Source organism: Oncorhynchus kisutch, linkage group LG3, assembly GCF_002021735.2.
Source record: "Oncorhynchus kisutch isolate 150728-3 linkage group LG3, Okis_V2, whole genome shotgun sequence".
Taxonomy (NCBI): Eukaryota; Metazoa; Chordata; class Actinopteri; order Salmoniformes; family Salmonidae; genus Oncorhynchus; species Oncorhynchus kisutch.
Window position 1 is genome coordinate 68,173,823 of NC_034176.2, and position 16,432 is coordinate 68,190,254.

Here is a 16,432-nt window from a genome sequence, read left to right on the forward strand (position 1 = left end):
GGGTATTGTGTGTAGATTGAGGATTTGGTGTCTTACATTACATCCTTATTCGGAATAGATTTAACAATGTGGAAAAAGTGAAGTGGTCTGAATACACTATGTACAATGAAGTATTCATAAGTGCACCAGCTCATATGATGCCAATGGGTTGTTTCTCTGTTCCTGTAGTAAACCCTAATGGAGAGAGTGTGTTTGATTGGCCGACACTCACTACAGATCCAGGCCAACCTCGGGCTGGGCAGTGTCTCAGAGAAGAAGAACCCAGTTCTGGAGAGAAGACTTCCCCAAAGGACTGCAGACTGCTGGACACAAAGACGCACAGAGTGACCAGTAGAACTGAATGTTCACTATGTCAAATGTTGTTCTAGGAGTGTCCATGTTGCCCTCCACTCCAGTCTGCTATTAGGTTACAGTATATGAGGCTTTCTTTGCCTTTTCCATATTTTGTGTCATTTTGGCCATTTTAATATTCCAGATTTTCTTTAATGGTTTGATATTTTTTTAAATATTTTATTTAGCAATTGTTTAACATTTATGTAGTTTATTTTTATCTTGCTGTGTTCATATGTCCATAAAATAATTAAGTGTGACTGATGAGACGATTGTCCTTCTGCTTAGTAATAAAACATTGTAATTAGACACTTCTGAAAGGCTAAATCTATGTCTCAAGCACTGTGCAGTGTGCGATTTGTCAGTGGAGAATCGACATGTGCAATCTTTAGTCCAAACAGTTGTAAAATGTTCTAAAACGTTAGTTTCTTTAACACAAATTTAGGAATGTCCTTCCCCGTTAGTTACGGTTGCTTGCGTTACACGTTTTGTAACATAATCTGCTTAATGAATGCACCCCACGTTTGCTTTTGACGGTGTAAGGTTTGGTCTTTCCGAGCTACCATACAGAAAAAAACATCCCTGACAAGCAGCTGTTGCTACAATGTTACAGAACTCCCACGTGCGCAAATCAATCTGTGGTCACTTTGTGATAGTTTGACTAATCGTCAGTGATTTGTGAGAATTTTCTACATCTTCGACGAGAGGACAATGGAGGCCGTTATTACGATTAATCCGGGTAAATGATTGCTGCGTGTTTAGCGAAAAGTCACTAATGCTAACGCATGCCAATGGATGGTAGCCTAGCAGTTGCCGTTATGAAGTTGGGATTTACATTACCCTTTCTTCAAAACTGTCATTTCATCAAGCATGTGAATTGTTTTCTGTTTAGGGGCCACGAAATGGGACATCCGAGAGAAAGTTTGGGATTACATTGAAGCTAAGAATCTTGCAAACTTTCCAAGGCCTGTGCACAACAGAATCCCCAATTTTAAGGTAGGGCATTTCTGGAGGTTCAGTGTACTGCAATTTGATTGAATTATTCCTAAAGCTAACCCTCTTAGTATTTGTCAAAATATCAAGTTTGAAACCATGTGTGTCTGTAGTTTAAATTTATATTTTGCATGTGCTGCTGGTAAGGTCCCATATAGCCATTTTGAAAAGTATTGTAAAATGTTCATTGTGCGCTCTCCACAGCCATTGGTCTGCACTAATAAATGTCTCTAGCTAGCCTTACCTAAACATCAGACTGCTACCATGGTTACTCCATGACACCAGTCTGAAAGTAGCTGTAGAAAAGACTCCGTAGTCTCTACAAGACAATGTAAATACTATTTACACATTACCGGTTGTACATGCTGTTGGTCCTTTCGGCTGTAGGAGGTTGAGATCAGGTATCAACAGGAAAGTGTTGTTTACCCGACTTTTTGCATAATATGTTAACAATAGGCGAATGTAACCGAATATGCTTTGTATTTATTAGGGATCCCCATTAGCTTCTGCCAAGGCAGCAGTTACTCTTCCTGGGGTCCAAACACATTAAGGCACTTACATCACACACAAAACAGAACATTAACACAGTACATCATATTTAAAAATGTGTTTATTTTTTTTATCTAGGCAAGTCAGTGAAGAACAAATTCTTATTTACAATGATGGCCTGGCAAAAGGCCTCCTGCGGGTATGGTGGCTGGGATAATTTTTAAATTTTAAAAGTAATTTTAAAAATATATATATAGGACAAAACACACATCACGACAAGGGAGACGACACTACATAAAGAGAGACCTAAGACGTGTTGCTGCCATCCTATGATAACACATGGTAGCAACACATCATGGTAGTAGCATGAAACAGGGTACAAGCATTATTTGGCACAGACGACAGCAAAAAAAGGCAAGTAGGTAGAGACAACAATACATCACACAAAGCAACCACCACTGTCAGTAAGAGTGTCCATGATTGAGTCTTTGAATGAAGAGATTGAGTGTTTGTTGCAAGTCGTTCCAGTCGCTAGCTGCAGTGAACTGAAAAGAGGAATGACCCAGTTCAATTATTTGAATTACATTTTGTCCTGTTTTTTTTTCTTCTGTGAGCTCATTGCACTGCAATTTCTCTAGAGATAAATCAGATCCAGCCCAAACTGTGCAACGTTGTAGTTTCCAACATAGTTTAGTACAGAACTTCATAGTTAAATACAATGAACATAATGCATTGTGCATCTACTTGTCCGGTCTGATTCTTTTATGCCTGCTATGTAAGAGAGAGAAGAATGCGCGACCAAGAAGGGATACATAGAGAGCAGTTGCTTCGTGCTTTATTTACTTGGAAGACCTGCTGAGATAATGATTTTGTCAGACAGCATAGGCAGCAGCTCTATAGAGATGAGATGATGACTTGGAATTTAATAATAAAGTCATCAAATAAAACAAATGGACACACAGCTGCAATATTAAAGTAAAGTCATGTCAATAAGTGAAAAGCAGTCCCTACCATCATGGGACTTTTAGTAGTTGTGTTCTGTTACAGCATTCAACGCACGTAATGCGTAGTGCATTTCATGTTTATAAAGAATTGAAGTAATAAACTGAACAAACCTCAAAAAGCACTAATCGCTCAACACTACTTCACCCCCAACACCCACCCCGACGCCGCCTAACATATCCCTCTCCATCCAGCCCCAGTGCACATGGATTCAACAAGAGGAATGACCCAGGGATGTGTGCGCTTTGGGAACTTTTAACAGAATGTGACTGGCAGAACAGGTGTTGTATGTGGAGGATGAGGGCTGCAGTATATATCTCAGATATGGGGGGGGTGAGGCCTAAGAGGGTTTTATAACATTATTACACCACTACATATCTAAAATAAAAAATGTATAATACCACATACAACATTATTACAATGTACGTGTGTGTAGTGTGCGTGTCAGTGCGTGTCTCTTCACAGTACCCACTGTTTCATAAGGTGTCTTATTATTTTTAAACATCTTATTCTGCTGCTTGCATCAGTTACCTAATGTGGAATAGAGTTTCATGTAGTCATGGCTCTATATAGTACTGTGTGCCTCCCATAGTCTGTTCTGGATATGGGGATTGTGAAGAGCCCTCTGGTGGCATGTCTTGTGGGGTATGCATGTGTGTCTGGGCTGTGTGATAGTAGTTTAAACAGACAGCTCGGTGCATTCAGCTTGTCAACACTTCTTACAAAAACAAATAGTGTGGAAGCCAATCTCTCTACTTTGAGCCATGAGATTGACATGCATGTTATTAATGTTAGCTCTTCGTGTACATTTAAGGGCCATCCTTGCTGCCCTGTTCTGAGCCAATTGTCACCTGACCACACGACTGAACAGTAGTCCAAGTGTGACAAAATGAGGTCCTGTAGGACCTGCCTTTTTGATCGTGCTGTTAAGAAGGCAGAGAAGAGCTTTATTATGGATAGACTTCTCCCCATCTTAGCTACTGTTGTATCAACATGTTTTGACCATGACAGTTTACAATCCAGGGTAACTCCAAGCAGTTTAGTAAGTTCCACTTGCTCAATTTCCATATTATTCATTACAAGGTTTAGATGTGGTTTATTTTTTTGTTTCAAATACAATGCTTTTAGTTTTTTGAAATATTTAGGACTAACTAATTCCTTTCTACCCATTCTGAAACTAACCACAGCTCTTTCAGTGTTGCAGTCATTTCAGTCGCTGTAGTAGCTGAAGTGTATATACGCATATGTTTTTCTGGCAGCAGACTGATCGATATGGTCAAAAGCCACACTGAAGTCTAACAAAACAGTCCCACAATCTTTTTATCATTTCTTCTCAGCCAATCATCTGTCATTTGTGTAAGTGCTGTGCTTGTTGAATGTAATTCCCTATAATCATGCTGAAAGTCTGTTGTCAATTGTTTCCTGTAAAATAGCATTGTATCTGGTCAAACACAATTTTTCCAAAGTTTACTAAGGGTTTGTAAAAGGCTGATTGGTCAGCTATTTGAGCAAGTAATGGGGGCTTTACTGACTTCTGCTTCTGTCCAGGCCTGAGGGCACACACTTTGTAGTAGGCTTAGATTGAAGATATGGCAAATAGGAATGGCTATATTGTCCACTATTATCCTCAGTAATGTTCCATCCAAGTTGTCAGACCTCGGTGGCTTGTCATTGTTGATAGACAACAATTTTTTGACCTCTTCCACACTCACCTTGCCGAGTTCAAAATTACAATGCTTGGCTTTCATAATTTGGTCAGTTATACTTGGATGTGTAGCATTTGCTAATCTTGCCAATGAAAAGAAAAAAAGTAGTTGCCAATATCAGTGGGTTTTGTAATGAATGAGCCATCTGATTCAATGAATGATGGAGCTGAGTTTGCCTTTTTGCTTAATGTAATTTAAGGTGCTCCAAAGCTTTTTACTATCATTCTTTGTCGTTTATCTTTTATTTCATAGTATTGTTCCTTTTTATTCAGTTTAGTCACATAATTTCTAAATGTTCAGTATGTTTACTAATCGGTTGTGCTGCCAGACCTATTTGCCGTACCTTCAGTCAACTGAGGCATGTTTTCTCACAATTATCTGTAAGTGTTTGTCGTTCCGTTATTGTACAAGTGTTTTGCCACGTGCAAATTGCATCAGTATTGAAAATACAAACGATATACAGACGACTAGCACACTGAAGGTCAGGTTGATAACGCTACTCTGTAGATGTTTTGTCTCACATTCCTACCTGCAAAGGACCAACCACACAGACAACCGGTATGTAGAGTTGTGAGAGGAAGATTTCCTGATGCAAACGCTCATTTCTGCCGAAGTAGAATTCTATGCAATTCAACTTGGGTTCTTCAGGCTATAGCTAGCCTAACTACCTTATTAGATATGTCATATTGTAAGCTTGTAGCTATCATAGTACCTTTTGTCTTTGACCTGTGGTAAAATCTCTATTTTCAGAAAACCTATTTTTGACACACATGCTTTTGAACCCCTTATCCTTTGTGTGTGTGTGTGGATGCGTGCTTGTCTTGCTGTATGTGGTTGTCTATGCGGTCAGGGTGCGGTCCCGGCCTGTGACCGTCTCTCAGCCCTGCAGGAGTTCAAGTCCAGCCAGACGGTCAAAGTGAACCCAGACCGACCCCAGCAGCAGGCACGCTACATCACCCTGGATGTAAGTGTGCACTCACATCCTCTCTCCTTACCCCCTCTCCCCCTTTCTGCCCCCAGGGTGCCCACACTGCCTGCGCCAAGGTGTCGGAGCTGCAGGTATTCAATGAGACTGACGAGGTGAAGGTGGACCCTGACAAGCCGCTGGAGGGGGCGAGGCTGGCCGTGCTGCAGGTAGCCCTGGGTCACAGGCCGCCATGAGCCTGGGCCATTGGTTCAGTAGTGTTGTCTCATCACCAGATCATAACCATGGAGTGCTGCAATTAGGTTATTTGTATTAGATGCCCTTTACTCATCTGTCTATGGTTTATATTCTCTTATCTTACTAAACTCTGGCTTCTAGGCGAGGAAAACCCTGCTGGTGCCGACCCCTCGCCTTCGCACAGGACTCTTCAATAAGATTGTCCCGCCTGAGGGAGCAAGCAAAGAAGAACTGAGAGTGTGCTCCACCTCGCAGGCGAGTCAGTCCCTTCTCACTAGTGCTGAGCAATTCAATTACATGTTTTCTTTTTTTAATCTTTTTTTAAACAACTAATTGACTTCAGTTCAATTATTTGAATAAAATTTTGTCCTGTTTTTTTCTTCTGTGAGCTCATTGCACTGCAGTTTCTCTAGAGATAAATCAGATCCAGCCCAAACTGTGCAACGTTGTAGTTTCCAACATAGTTTAGTACAGAACTTGATTGTATTTAACTATGAACATAATCCATTGTGCGTCTACTTTTCCGGTCTGATTCTTTTATGCCTGCTATGTAAGAGAGAGAAGAATGCGCGACCAAGAAGGGATACATAGAGAGCAGTTGCTTTGTGCTTTATTTACTTGGAAGACCTGCTGAGATAATGATTTTGTCAGACAGCATAGGCAGCAGCTCTATAGAGATGAGATGATGACTTGGAATTTAATAATAAAGTCATCAAATAAAACAAATGGACACACAGCTGCAATATTAAAGTAAAGTCATGTCAATAAGTGAAAAGCAGTCCCTACCATCATGGGACTTTTAGTAGTTGTGTTCTGTTACAGCATTCAACGCACGTAATGCGTAGTGCATTTCATGTTTATAAAGAATTGAAGTAATAAACTGAACAAACCTCAAAAAGCACTAATCGCTCAACACTACTTCACCCCCAACACCCACCCCGACGCCGCCTAACATATCCCTCTCCATCCAGCCCCAGTGCACATGGATTCAACATCTCACTTTACCTCCTTCATTCATCACTTCCCATTCATTATCCCCATGAACACGCTGTCACTCTATACAACTTGGTGAATCCACCATAGAAGATCAAATTCTTTGTTCCCAGACTAGTTGGAGTGTCGGGTTTCAAACGTAAAATGTTTGAATCCAATGTTTCCTGTGATCTGGTGCACCTGTTCTCACCTTTTCTTTCTTCCTTTTTCTGTCTTCCTTTTCTTTTTCCTTTTCTTTGTTTCTTCACCAGGGAGTGAAGGAGTTCAGCGTCCCTGTGGGCCTGGATTCCAAGGTTCAGGTGGATCTTCTGGTGGTTGGCTCTGTGGCCGTGTCTGAGAAAGGTGAGAGCCCGCAGAAAGAACTCTATGGGCAGTGGACACCTACCCTGGTCCAGGAATGTTCCGGCTCAGCACCAACACCCATACTGTTAGGATTAATCTCATCTCTCCTTTCTCCTCAGGTTACCGGATAGGTAAAGGAGAGGGCTTTGCTGACATGGAGTATGCCATGATGCTCTGCATGGGGGCTGTGACGGAATCCACTGTGGTGGTTACCATCGTCCATGACTGCCAGGTTAGCCTGTTATCCCACAACATGAAGTCACACACTGTGTTTGATTTTAACCTGAATAAGTGTTGCTTCATGCTCCAGATTCCTATTATTTTGCCATGTGTATCTGTGCTTGATGTCTGTGTATTTCTGCAGGTTGTTGACATCCCAGAGGATCTGATTGAGAGCCATGACATCACTGTGGACTACATCCTCACCCCGACCAGAGTCATCAAGACAGACTGCCAACGCCCCAAGCCCCAGGGCATCATCTGGACTAAGGTACAACACTAAATCTCACCCAGTTTACTGTCGTTCAATATGATTCATTCCATTGCCTATGCAGTTGTTCAAACTACTGTTTCTGCTGCTAGCTACAGCTGCTGGTTTTACTCATACGACTGCTATTAGTTGCTGAGTGGCTGAAACCTCAATGATTTGAGCTAGAAAACAGTTTTTAAAATGAGGCCAATGTTGTGCCCATCTTCTGTAGTTTTCCAGTGACTTTTGGCTGCACCTCAAACCGTGTTGCTTGAGTTTTGTTTGGTCACCTTCCCATAGAAGTATACCCATTACACACACACACACACACGCACACTACCTCTGGGGTCCCTTAAGACAACCATGCCCGTCCTGAGGACCCATGCTGACCTCGTAGACAGGAAGGCCATGTCTGTTCATCAAAGGCCTCTCCACTGGGCCAGCCTGGCTGTGCAAGGCCCAGTTAAAGAGAGGGCACCGGGGCCAAGGTAAAAACAATAGCACATTATATCCTGTACAGGAGCAGTCGCCATCAAAGCCTTATAGCAGACACACTCTGCCCTGGGAAATCAGAGAGCTGTCTTTATATAGCTTACTAGGGAAGTGGAATATCCCCCCACAATAAAGATGATACGGTCAGAGAGGTTATCAGCGCTCCTGAAGACTCTGTCAGTCTGTTTCCTCTGCATTCATGTACTGTAAGCATGGATGTGTTGTTATGGAGTACTGTTGTGTTGGTTGTTGTGCCCTTTGAGGTTTGTTGAGTAGTCTAGTCGTGGAATCTAGCATGCACTGAACATTTGCATGGTCACCTAAAACAGCATGAGCAGGCACCAAACATCAGCTTTCTTGATTGTTTATACCCCATCACTTTACTAAACTCCATTCTTCTTGGCATGACCCAGAGCTGGGCTGCCCTTAACCCAGTGCCTTTGCTGACCTTGAGCAGCCCTGCTGTGATATGACCTTGAGCAGCCCTGAGCCTGTCCTGTTGTATACCTGCAGCTGAACGCTGAGATGCTGGAGAAGATCCCCGTGCTGAAGAAGCTCCGGGCCTTGGAGGAGGAGCAAGGGAAGGACGTGACCCTGGGGACCCACCCTCCCCCGCCGCCCAGGGAGAGGGCCAGGAGGGAGCCCCGGAGGGACAGAGAGCCCAGGTCAGAGGGTGATAGACCCCGGCGTGAGCCCAGGCGCAGGCCTAGACGGGACACCCAAGAGGACTCTGAGAGGGACCCCAACGGGGAGTCCAGAGAGGAGACTGAGCAGAAACCCAGACGACGCCCACCAAGAGTGAGGAGGGAGGGGGACAGAGAGGGGGGTAGGGATGGTGACGGGGAGGGAGGCCAGGAGGGAGGCAGAGAGGGGGGTAGGAGGGTCAGGGGATTCCGCAATGGGGGCTTCCGTGAGGGGGGCAGAGATGGAAGTAGGGGAAGAGGCAGAGGAGGAGGCCGGGAGGGGGCCAGGGGGAGGGGAAGAGAGGTGGACAGGGATGGGGTCAGGCAAGAGGGCAGGGAGGAAGGTGGCGAGCCCCGTGAGCGCAGGCCCCCCCTGACTGTGACCACAGTGTACCTGGGGGGCATCCCTGCCGGGCTGCGTGTCAGCGAGCTGAAGACTGCTCTCCGGGAGAGGGAGGCAGCCCCCATCCGTCTCACGTGGCAGGGTGCTCAGCACCGGGCCTTCCTGGACTACTTAGACCCCCAGGCTGCAGACCAGGCCCTGGCTGCCCTGGAGGGGCTCTCCCTGAACGGCCACGACCTGCAGGCTGAGCTGGCCAAGAGCCAGAGGGGAGGCAGGAGGCCAGGTCCAAGCAACCGGAGGCCCAGACCAAATACAGGCCCCCAAAATACAGCTAGAGAAAGTAGAGAGAGTACGAGTGAACCAGAGGCAGATTCCCCCAAGCAGGAGCTCAACCATAACGAGTAACTGCCTGCTTCTATGTCCATCTCTGTACAGAAGCCAAGCCAGCAGAAAGAAAAGGCTGTGTTTCATGAAAGGGAAGGATGATACCTTCACTGTACCAATGTGAAGTGTGAAAATATGTTTAATGCCTTAAGCAGAGTTTGGTTTGTCGTTATGGTTTTTAGTGTTGGTATTGATAACACGTAACCCTATTTACGTTTGAAATGTTCTTATACGGAAGTTTCATCCACACTGGCAGGCCTGTCTGTCAGTCACAAAGGAAGGAGAGGTTGGAGGTTTCCCTGTTAGTCTCTTTGTGCAGGGGCAATGTTTAATGCCCTACATGTAATGCCATCGGAATTCACAGGATATTTTGTGTACTAAATAAACCATACTTTGAGTTCATAGTTTTAACCATTTTGTCTTCTTTATAACTCAAAACCCAGGACTGATCAACCTATGACTGTCAAATGATGACCTGTGTACACACCACACACCGCTAGTCTGTCAGTACTGTGTGTTCCCATTGTAAGTTATCCTACTGACGAACAATCTGGGGAAAATATGAACCTAAAGATAAAACGGATTAGGAAAATAGTATACTAAGATGGATGGTGAGCTGGTGTGTTAACCCTTCATCAAGTGTCCAAGCCTCTCATAGGACCATGTTTATGTCTTGTCAGTATTGAACTGTTTTTCAGCACTCCTCTTGCTAGTGGGTAGCTTGTGGCATTACACATGGTATAGCCTACCAGAGGGCCTGACACGTCCAATTAGTCTGTCTGAGGGTGGTATGTGGGGAGCAGGGGTTAAGAGGACTAGCTGTAGTATACTGGATGTGCTAACCTCTGAGCTATTTATTGCTAAAGATATGTTGTCTAACCCCAGCAGGTAAACATTATGGCTGGCATGACATGTCTGATGGCTTAGATGTTTGAACCTAGCTTGGTCAGAGTTTGAGGTTCTATCTGCAGCTACCTGCAGTGCCCTAACCCTGTGACGACCTGTGTGCATCTGGTTGGCCTAACACAGTGACTTATAGCTGCTGTGCTAGTGCTCGGCATGGCCAAATAGGTGTCCTACAGTTCAGAGTAGTTTAGACTCAGGCTGAGGGACAAGCACATAGCATGCCTGCTTCTCCAGACCAGAACCCAGGCAGGCTTTTTATGGAGCTGTCATCCAGCCCAGGCCGGGGAACAGCTGTGGAGCCCCAGCAGGAATCGCAGCCCCATAGAGGTGCTGCGCCCCGGCTCACGTCATCAGCATGCTAATGTGTGGTCCCTCCGCTGCAGTGTGGAGCGACTGGGCCTGCTGCCCCTGTGTGCTCATACAAGGGAATTCCACTGGAGTTCAGAGAGTGGTCACCTCCTCGTGAGATAACACAGCTCCATACATACATAGTCACACACAGAAACTCTAACATATACACAGCAGGGCATGGGGCCCAATGTGAGAATATCACTGAGAATAAGCAATTATAACAATACTTCACTTCCAAAACACTTAAGTTGTATTACTGTATTTGTTCTTGTAGGTAAAAACGTTATAGTGCAGCTAAAGTGGTTACTTTAATATAATAAAAACACTAACATCAAGTTGAAGTGACAGTTGAAATGCCAAATATAATAATTGTGTGATTTACTTTGTTCCTTTACTATTGGAGGCATTTTTCAGACATATATTTAAAAAAGGGCTTCTTCTAGAATGAGTAGGTCTAAATCTTTTTTCTTACACTAATAGTTTAAACGGTACATTTGAACAGGCAGTATTTCAATATTAGTCAAAACGTTTTGATAGTGAATGCAACATTTGTTGTATTGTTTAATTCGAATATGTTTTACTTAACTAGTTCTAGTATAGTGTTGAAGTGCTCTTTATAGCTTGGGAATTCAGTGCACTTCTATCTATTTGCGTATAATGGATTTGTGCATAAATTACCCATTTAAGTCAAATGAAGCATGCCGATTTAAAGTTAGATTCGGCGCTGAAACAGGCCTACATTCTGTCCAATATGACATTTCCAAAGTAACAAATTGAAAGATTGCATCAACATGTTTTCGTGTAAAAATGGCATCATTTCAGATCGTAAATGTTAATATTTTTAACAGTCGCTCCAAGCCTGGCCGGCTCTTCTGCAGTCCAGCCTTTAGATTCAAAAATGGAAATAAGACCGTGCTGTCTTATAATGCACGAGAAGTGCTTATGCCTATATTATTTTAGTTGTCTTTACTTTACTGATTTAAGCCTTGTGTGATTCGCTATGTCTTTTTGGGGGGGGAGGGGGGGGGCAAGGCCTACAAGCATGTTGATACTTTTAAAAAATTATAATAATTGCAAACCAGATAACGTAATGAGAATAAGCCCATAATCTCAAGGTTGAAAAAAGACAACCCACACATCAAAATAAAAACTCCCATTTAAATGTTATTTAGCATTGGCTAAACTTTCTACAGCCTACTATATTCCAGTAAAAACAACCTCCCATCCAGAATGCGGTATTTGAGAAAAGGTAGTCTGCGAGCCCGTTGTGCCTTTTATAAGAGTGGGATAAATGGTTCTCGGCGGTAGGCACGCGTTTTCCTCCCTCTCTTTGAAACCGATTCCGAGGCGAATTCGCCCTCCCCCGTAACTGCTGGCTTTGATTTGTTAAGGGTTAATTGCAACATACACTCCGATTACACAGTTATACATTGGGCAGGAGTTTTCGACCTCCAACAAATATGTCTTGTTTTATATCCAACCATAGGCTATTGTGTTTTTAGCTAATTCCTTTAACATGAGCGTCATTAGGCTATGGATGTAGCATATACTAATGCATGATGTGTTCACCTATAGGCCTATTCTTGTCTAAACCCGAATCAATTCCTAAATGTGTGTGGCCTATTTTCACATGAAAACATTTGGTTGATGACCAGAATATTTGAATATTAAGGACTGTGTTATGACACCTTAAATAGAACACCCCCCAAAAATATGTAAAGGCCTCCCTGTTGCACCACACAGTAGAATAGACTGAACTGTATCTGCATGTATAATTGTTTTGTTTTTTATCATGGGGGAAAAAAAGAACATTCGACAAATGTCGAAATAATTGTATAGGTATTTCAGCCAGTTAAACAAACTGCATGCCAATACGTTTAATTTTACAAATCGTGTGTAGTAATATACAGACTAATCTAAAGACACTCGAGTATGCCAATACTCAGCATAACATCATTTACAATTTATACAGTGCTGAAAAATAACGGGTGTCTACACGGATATATACACCTAAATAGACATGTAACTTATCCTAAATAGACATGTAACTAACAGTGCTTACATCTATATCTTCAATTTCCGTTTTAAAACAAATAAGAACGCGTCATGGCAAATATTGCCAATAAAGCATACTTCAATATTGTGGCTATAAGTGTACATTTAAAAATATGCACAGAATAAATAAGAAGTTGCGCTTTACTATTTAAAAAGTGCCTTCATCTTTCCTTAATTCAGATCGTCTTGTTGTTGATTTAAAAATGTGTAATGCGTGGTGTAGCCTAATAGCTTAGTCCAAACGGCTCAGAAAATCTAATAAAAATCTAACTATCATTTCGATGGAGCCGAGTAGCCTAACCCGGATAAATTACCAATGAAATTGTCCCCGCAGTATATCGTTTGAATGCATAACAAAAATAATACACATTATTGTACATTGTAAAATATTCTCAAGTGGTAGTCATCCGCCTGCAGAGTTATAGTACCAAGCGGCAGCTGGGGTTGAGATGCATGAGGTGAGTGTCAACCGGTCTCTGCTTTACCTCTTGTGTGGCACACAGACATTTCTTGAAAATAGCCCACAGCTTAGGCCTACACCACAAGGTTGTTCTGTGGTATTTCCACACCCTTTTTGGTTTCTGACACAGATAAACATTGAAGTTGAACTAAATCTGCATTTGCACGTATTTATGTCTCTGTACCAAATCCTTTTTTTTGTGTGAAAAGTTGTTTAGTTTATGGGTTCTCTGGCGTTACTGTTGCTTCTCTTACAGCGCTCCAGGGCCTGCCTTCTCTCCTACCTCCAAGGGTTGGGTTGCTTCCTCGTCTCAGCCTTGCAGCCGCTTTGGCTTTAGTGGCTCAAGTCAGTGATGTCCGTTATTCACTGTAAGTGCTGTCACATGACGCAGGGCTTGATGTCCTGATAGGCGACCTGTTGGTGATGATAGTAGGAACTGCTGCTGGGCGAATGCATCGTTGAGGACGTCATCGCGTTGAAGGAGAAGACGAACTCCTTCCGGTCACACATACTGGGAGACTGGGAATGGTACCGTGGAATACCTAAGAATACAGATACAAGAGTAAAGAATATATTAGTTCATCTTATGCCATATAGCATGCCAACCCAATGTGAATGTGTTGCTGTCAATTGCCAAAAACAGTATGGTTGTCTTTTTGAATGGGCTATTAAGAACCATAAGTCGAGAAGGATATAGGCCAGCATTTTAAAGAAAAGGTGGTAGCAAATTAGTTTAAAAAGTACTTATTTGTGGGTACAAGGAAAAATAATAAACTAGTATTGCCACTGGGTGATTGCATATAGCCCTAAATTATCCATAATAATAACACACATTTACCTTTGTCTATAGAAAGAAAATGTAAAAAATACAAATACAAAAAAGGGGGAAAAAATACCTATTTTCAAAAGTGACTTCTGAGCTTTTTGATGTTGGACTAATTTGTTATTTATAGGGTGAATTGTAATATTGTGCATCGTATTATTTAGCCTATATTATTGTAATATTACTATACTATGATATAAAAATCGATTGAAGTAGGACTAGTATTACCTAAATCTTTTCAGAATATGGTTGAAGAGGCTAAATTCGTCCTAAATTGCCTTTCGGGAACAATTAATTGTAATTTGGGTAGACAATCTTTCATTTAATTTGTGAAAACCCCGGTCTGTCTACCCCGCTGATTGGGGCTGTCGTATAGAACTGTTGAGGCTGAGAACCGTCTGGAGAGCTCGAGGGTGGGATAGTTCTAATTGACAGTGGCCTGTTTGCACGCGAATCCCGGAGGACCCTGTGCCTCCGGGACTTGAGTTGGCTGGCTCCGGCTCGCGCTTGTTGTTTTTGTCTCTAGATTGGCACCATTCTAAACACAAGTCCCAGAAGACGTGCCGTCCGAGTGCTTCCTGAAACCACCTCCAGGAATTTATTAGGAAAACAGAGTGAGGGTTAAACCGGCTGTTTGTTAGTTGTCCCACTCCTTGGCCAGTTAAATGAGGACAGGAAACTGAATTACTTAACCTCCTTACTGGATAATTAGACCATGGTTTCTTGCGTCCATTTCCTAATTTCCAAGATAACAGAACCATCAATTCTAACCAATATTATCCGCCAAAAACTGTGGCATAATGGAGTTGTTGTAGGCCTATGTGAAAACAAATGCACAGAGCATGCCCAGTTCATATCTTTGCCCACTGCACTGATTGCAGTAGGCGAAGGCTGCCTCGTTTGTAATTTAAATTAAACGGTTTTGATTTGGTTCAAAGGAAATAGTGAGCTATAGAATAGGCCTAGTGTTTATTTTGCACATACTTTAGGCTATTGGGTATGACTGACTGTAAAAGGCATGCGTAATCATTTGGCGATGTTAGTTTACCTTGCAAATCCGTGTTACTGTGTCCGTTCTGATGAAGATTATATTGGTCTAGGGAATGCGTGGGTAAACTGGGCTGCAGCGGGTTCGCCCCGGGGTTGCAGGGAGACAGTGGCTGCTGCTTGATGTAAGAACCTCCGTTATTCAGAGAGGATGAAGGCGCTTGAGCCCAGGCCGAGCTTGAGTAGACGGGATGCGGCTCCATCACTCCCCCGCTGGTGAGGAGGGGCGAGCCTGAATTGTCGTGGTGGGGGTACTCGCCCCCCGTGGATCCTGTGCAGCTTCCCATGTAGGAATGTCCACTGTTGGCCGACAAGTGGGACATGGAGTGCCCGGCCAGACCCATCCCCTCCATGTTGCCTGCCAAGTGTCCATTCATCATCCCAATTCCGCTGTCCAAAGACAAGCCGTTGGGCGGACAGGACAGGCCCCCGCCGCTCCCCTGGAAATTATAGGACTCGGGGAGGTGGTTGAATCCCAGGCCGTTCATCATGCTGTACATGGGCTTCAGCGCCTGGCATTTACGCCTGAAGCCCCGCGGCCTCCTGCGGAAGGATCCCTCCTCGAACATGAACTCACTGGCTGGGTCGATAGTCCAGTAGTGGCCCTTCCCTGGCCGCCCGAGCCCCTTGGGCAGCTTTATGAAGCACTCATTCAGGGACAAGTTGTGACGCACGGAATTCTTCCATCCTTGGTAAGAGCCTCTGAAAAACGGGAAGCGGCTCTGGAGGAACTGGTAAATTTCACTGAGCGTCAGGCGTTTGGTGGGAGAGCTCTGGATAGCCATGACTATCAGCGCAATGTAAGAGTAGGGGGGTTTCTCCGGACGGCGGATCCCCGCGTTGGTCTTTTTGGTTTTGGTGGTGGAGGAGGCGGTCTCCATCACAGTGGTCTGTCCATGGGGCTTCTCCGGGGCAGACATCGGGCTGCTCTGGGCAGGAGTCTGCGCTGGGGGCTGCTGGACCTCTGCCGTCATTAGTTAGACTATCAGCGCAATGGCAAAAAAAGTTTGACAAAAATATCCACGTCCTCGTTTTGAAGTAGTACTAGAAACTTCGTATAAATAATCAAAGAAAAGATTAAGATGGTTACCAATAATCTCGATGCTGTGGAACTACGCACGGTCAAATGCAAAGCTGGATTTCTGTAAACCGTGCGTTAATGCGCTCTTCCTTTTGGTGCCTAAATTCCTTAGCCAATGTGAACCCTGAAATCCGTAGCGATTGTCCAAATTGAAATAGGGGAGAGACGGGAGCTACTTCAACTTCAGTCGGTGTGTTCTCGTGCGTCCGGAGGAGCTCGCCTTTTACTTATCCGTTGCCATCAGCGCCTTGCTAGCTCGAGCGCTTGACCATCAGGACGTCATTGGCGCACCGGGCCCGCCCAGTCCCCTCCCACTCACAC

At 43.8% G+C, this 16,432-nt stretch overlaps 2 protein-coding genes across 3 annotated transcripts; one reads left to right on the plus strand and one right to left on the minus strand.

Moving 5' to 3' along the window:
- The first annotated feature begins 830 nt into the window (after positions 1 to 830).
- Positions 831 to 9,799, plus strand: LOC109880927 (methenyltetrahydrofolate synthase domain-containing protein). Of its 2 annotated transcripts, none has more exons than XM_031812342.1 (8): positions 831 to 1,069; positions 1,223 to 1,326; positions 5,541 to 5,654; positions 5,824 to 5,937; positions 6,927 to 7,017; positions 7,137 to 7,249; positions 7,382 to 7,507; positions 8,492 to 9,799. In XM_031812342.1, the coding sequence occupies exons 1-8, from the start codon at positions 1,042 to 1,044 to the stop codon at positions 9,407 to 9,409; spliced, it is 1,608 nt and encodes a 535-aa protein (XP_031668202.1). In that variant the 5' UTR covers positions 831 to 1,041; the 3' UTR covers positions 9,410 to 9,799. The 2 variants fall into 2 exon arrangements, with proteins under 2 accessions (XP_031668202.1, XP_031668212.1); XM_031812352.1 differs by lacking the exon at positions 5,541 to 5,654 and adding an exon at positions 5,371 to 5,484 and having other exon boundaries at positions 870 to 1,069.
- Positions 9,800 to 12,492: 2,693 nt separating this feature from the next.
- Positions 12,493 to 16,356, minus strand: LOC109880924 (forkhead box protein F1). The gene is made up of 2 exons (XM_020473103.2): positions 15,032 to 16,356; positions 12,493 to 13,702 (listed from the first exon to the last, which is right to left on the minus strand). Exons 1-2 carry the CDS (start codon positions 16,002 to 16,004, stop codon positions 13,539 to 13,541), a joined length of 1,137 nt encoding a protein of 378 aa, XP_020328692.1. The 5' UTR covers positions 16,005 to 16,356; the 3' UTR covers positions 12,493 to 13,538.
- Between the last annotated feature and the right edge of the window lie 76 nt (positions 16,357 to 16,432).

Coding starts and splice junctions, on each gene's coding strand:
- LOC109880924 (XM_020473103.2), bottom strand. CDS start 16,004: ATGACGGCAGAGGTCCAGCAGCCCCCAGCGCAGACTCCTGCCCAGAGC. Junction 13,703..15,031: donor CAGTAACACGGATTTGCAAG/GTAAACTAACAT, acceptor CTGTATTCTTAG/GTATTCCACGGTACCATTCC.
- LOC109880927 (XM_031812342.1), top strand. CDS start 1,042: ATGGAGGCCGTTATTACGATTAATCCGG. Junction 1,070..1,222: donor CGTTATTACGATTAATCCGG/GTAAATGATTGC, acceptor TTTTCTGTTTAG/GGGCCACGAAATGGGACATC. Junction 7,508..8,491: donor AGGGCATCATCTGGACTAAG/GTACAACACTAA, acceptor GTATACCTGCAG/CTGAACGCTGAGATGCTGGA.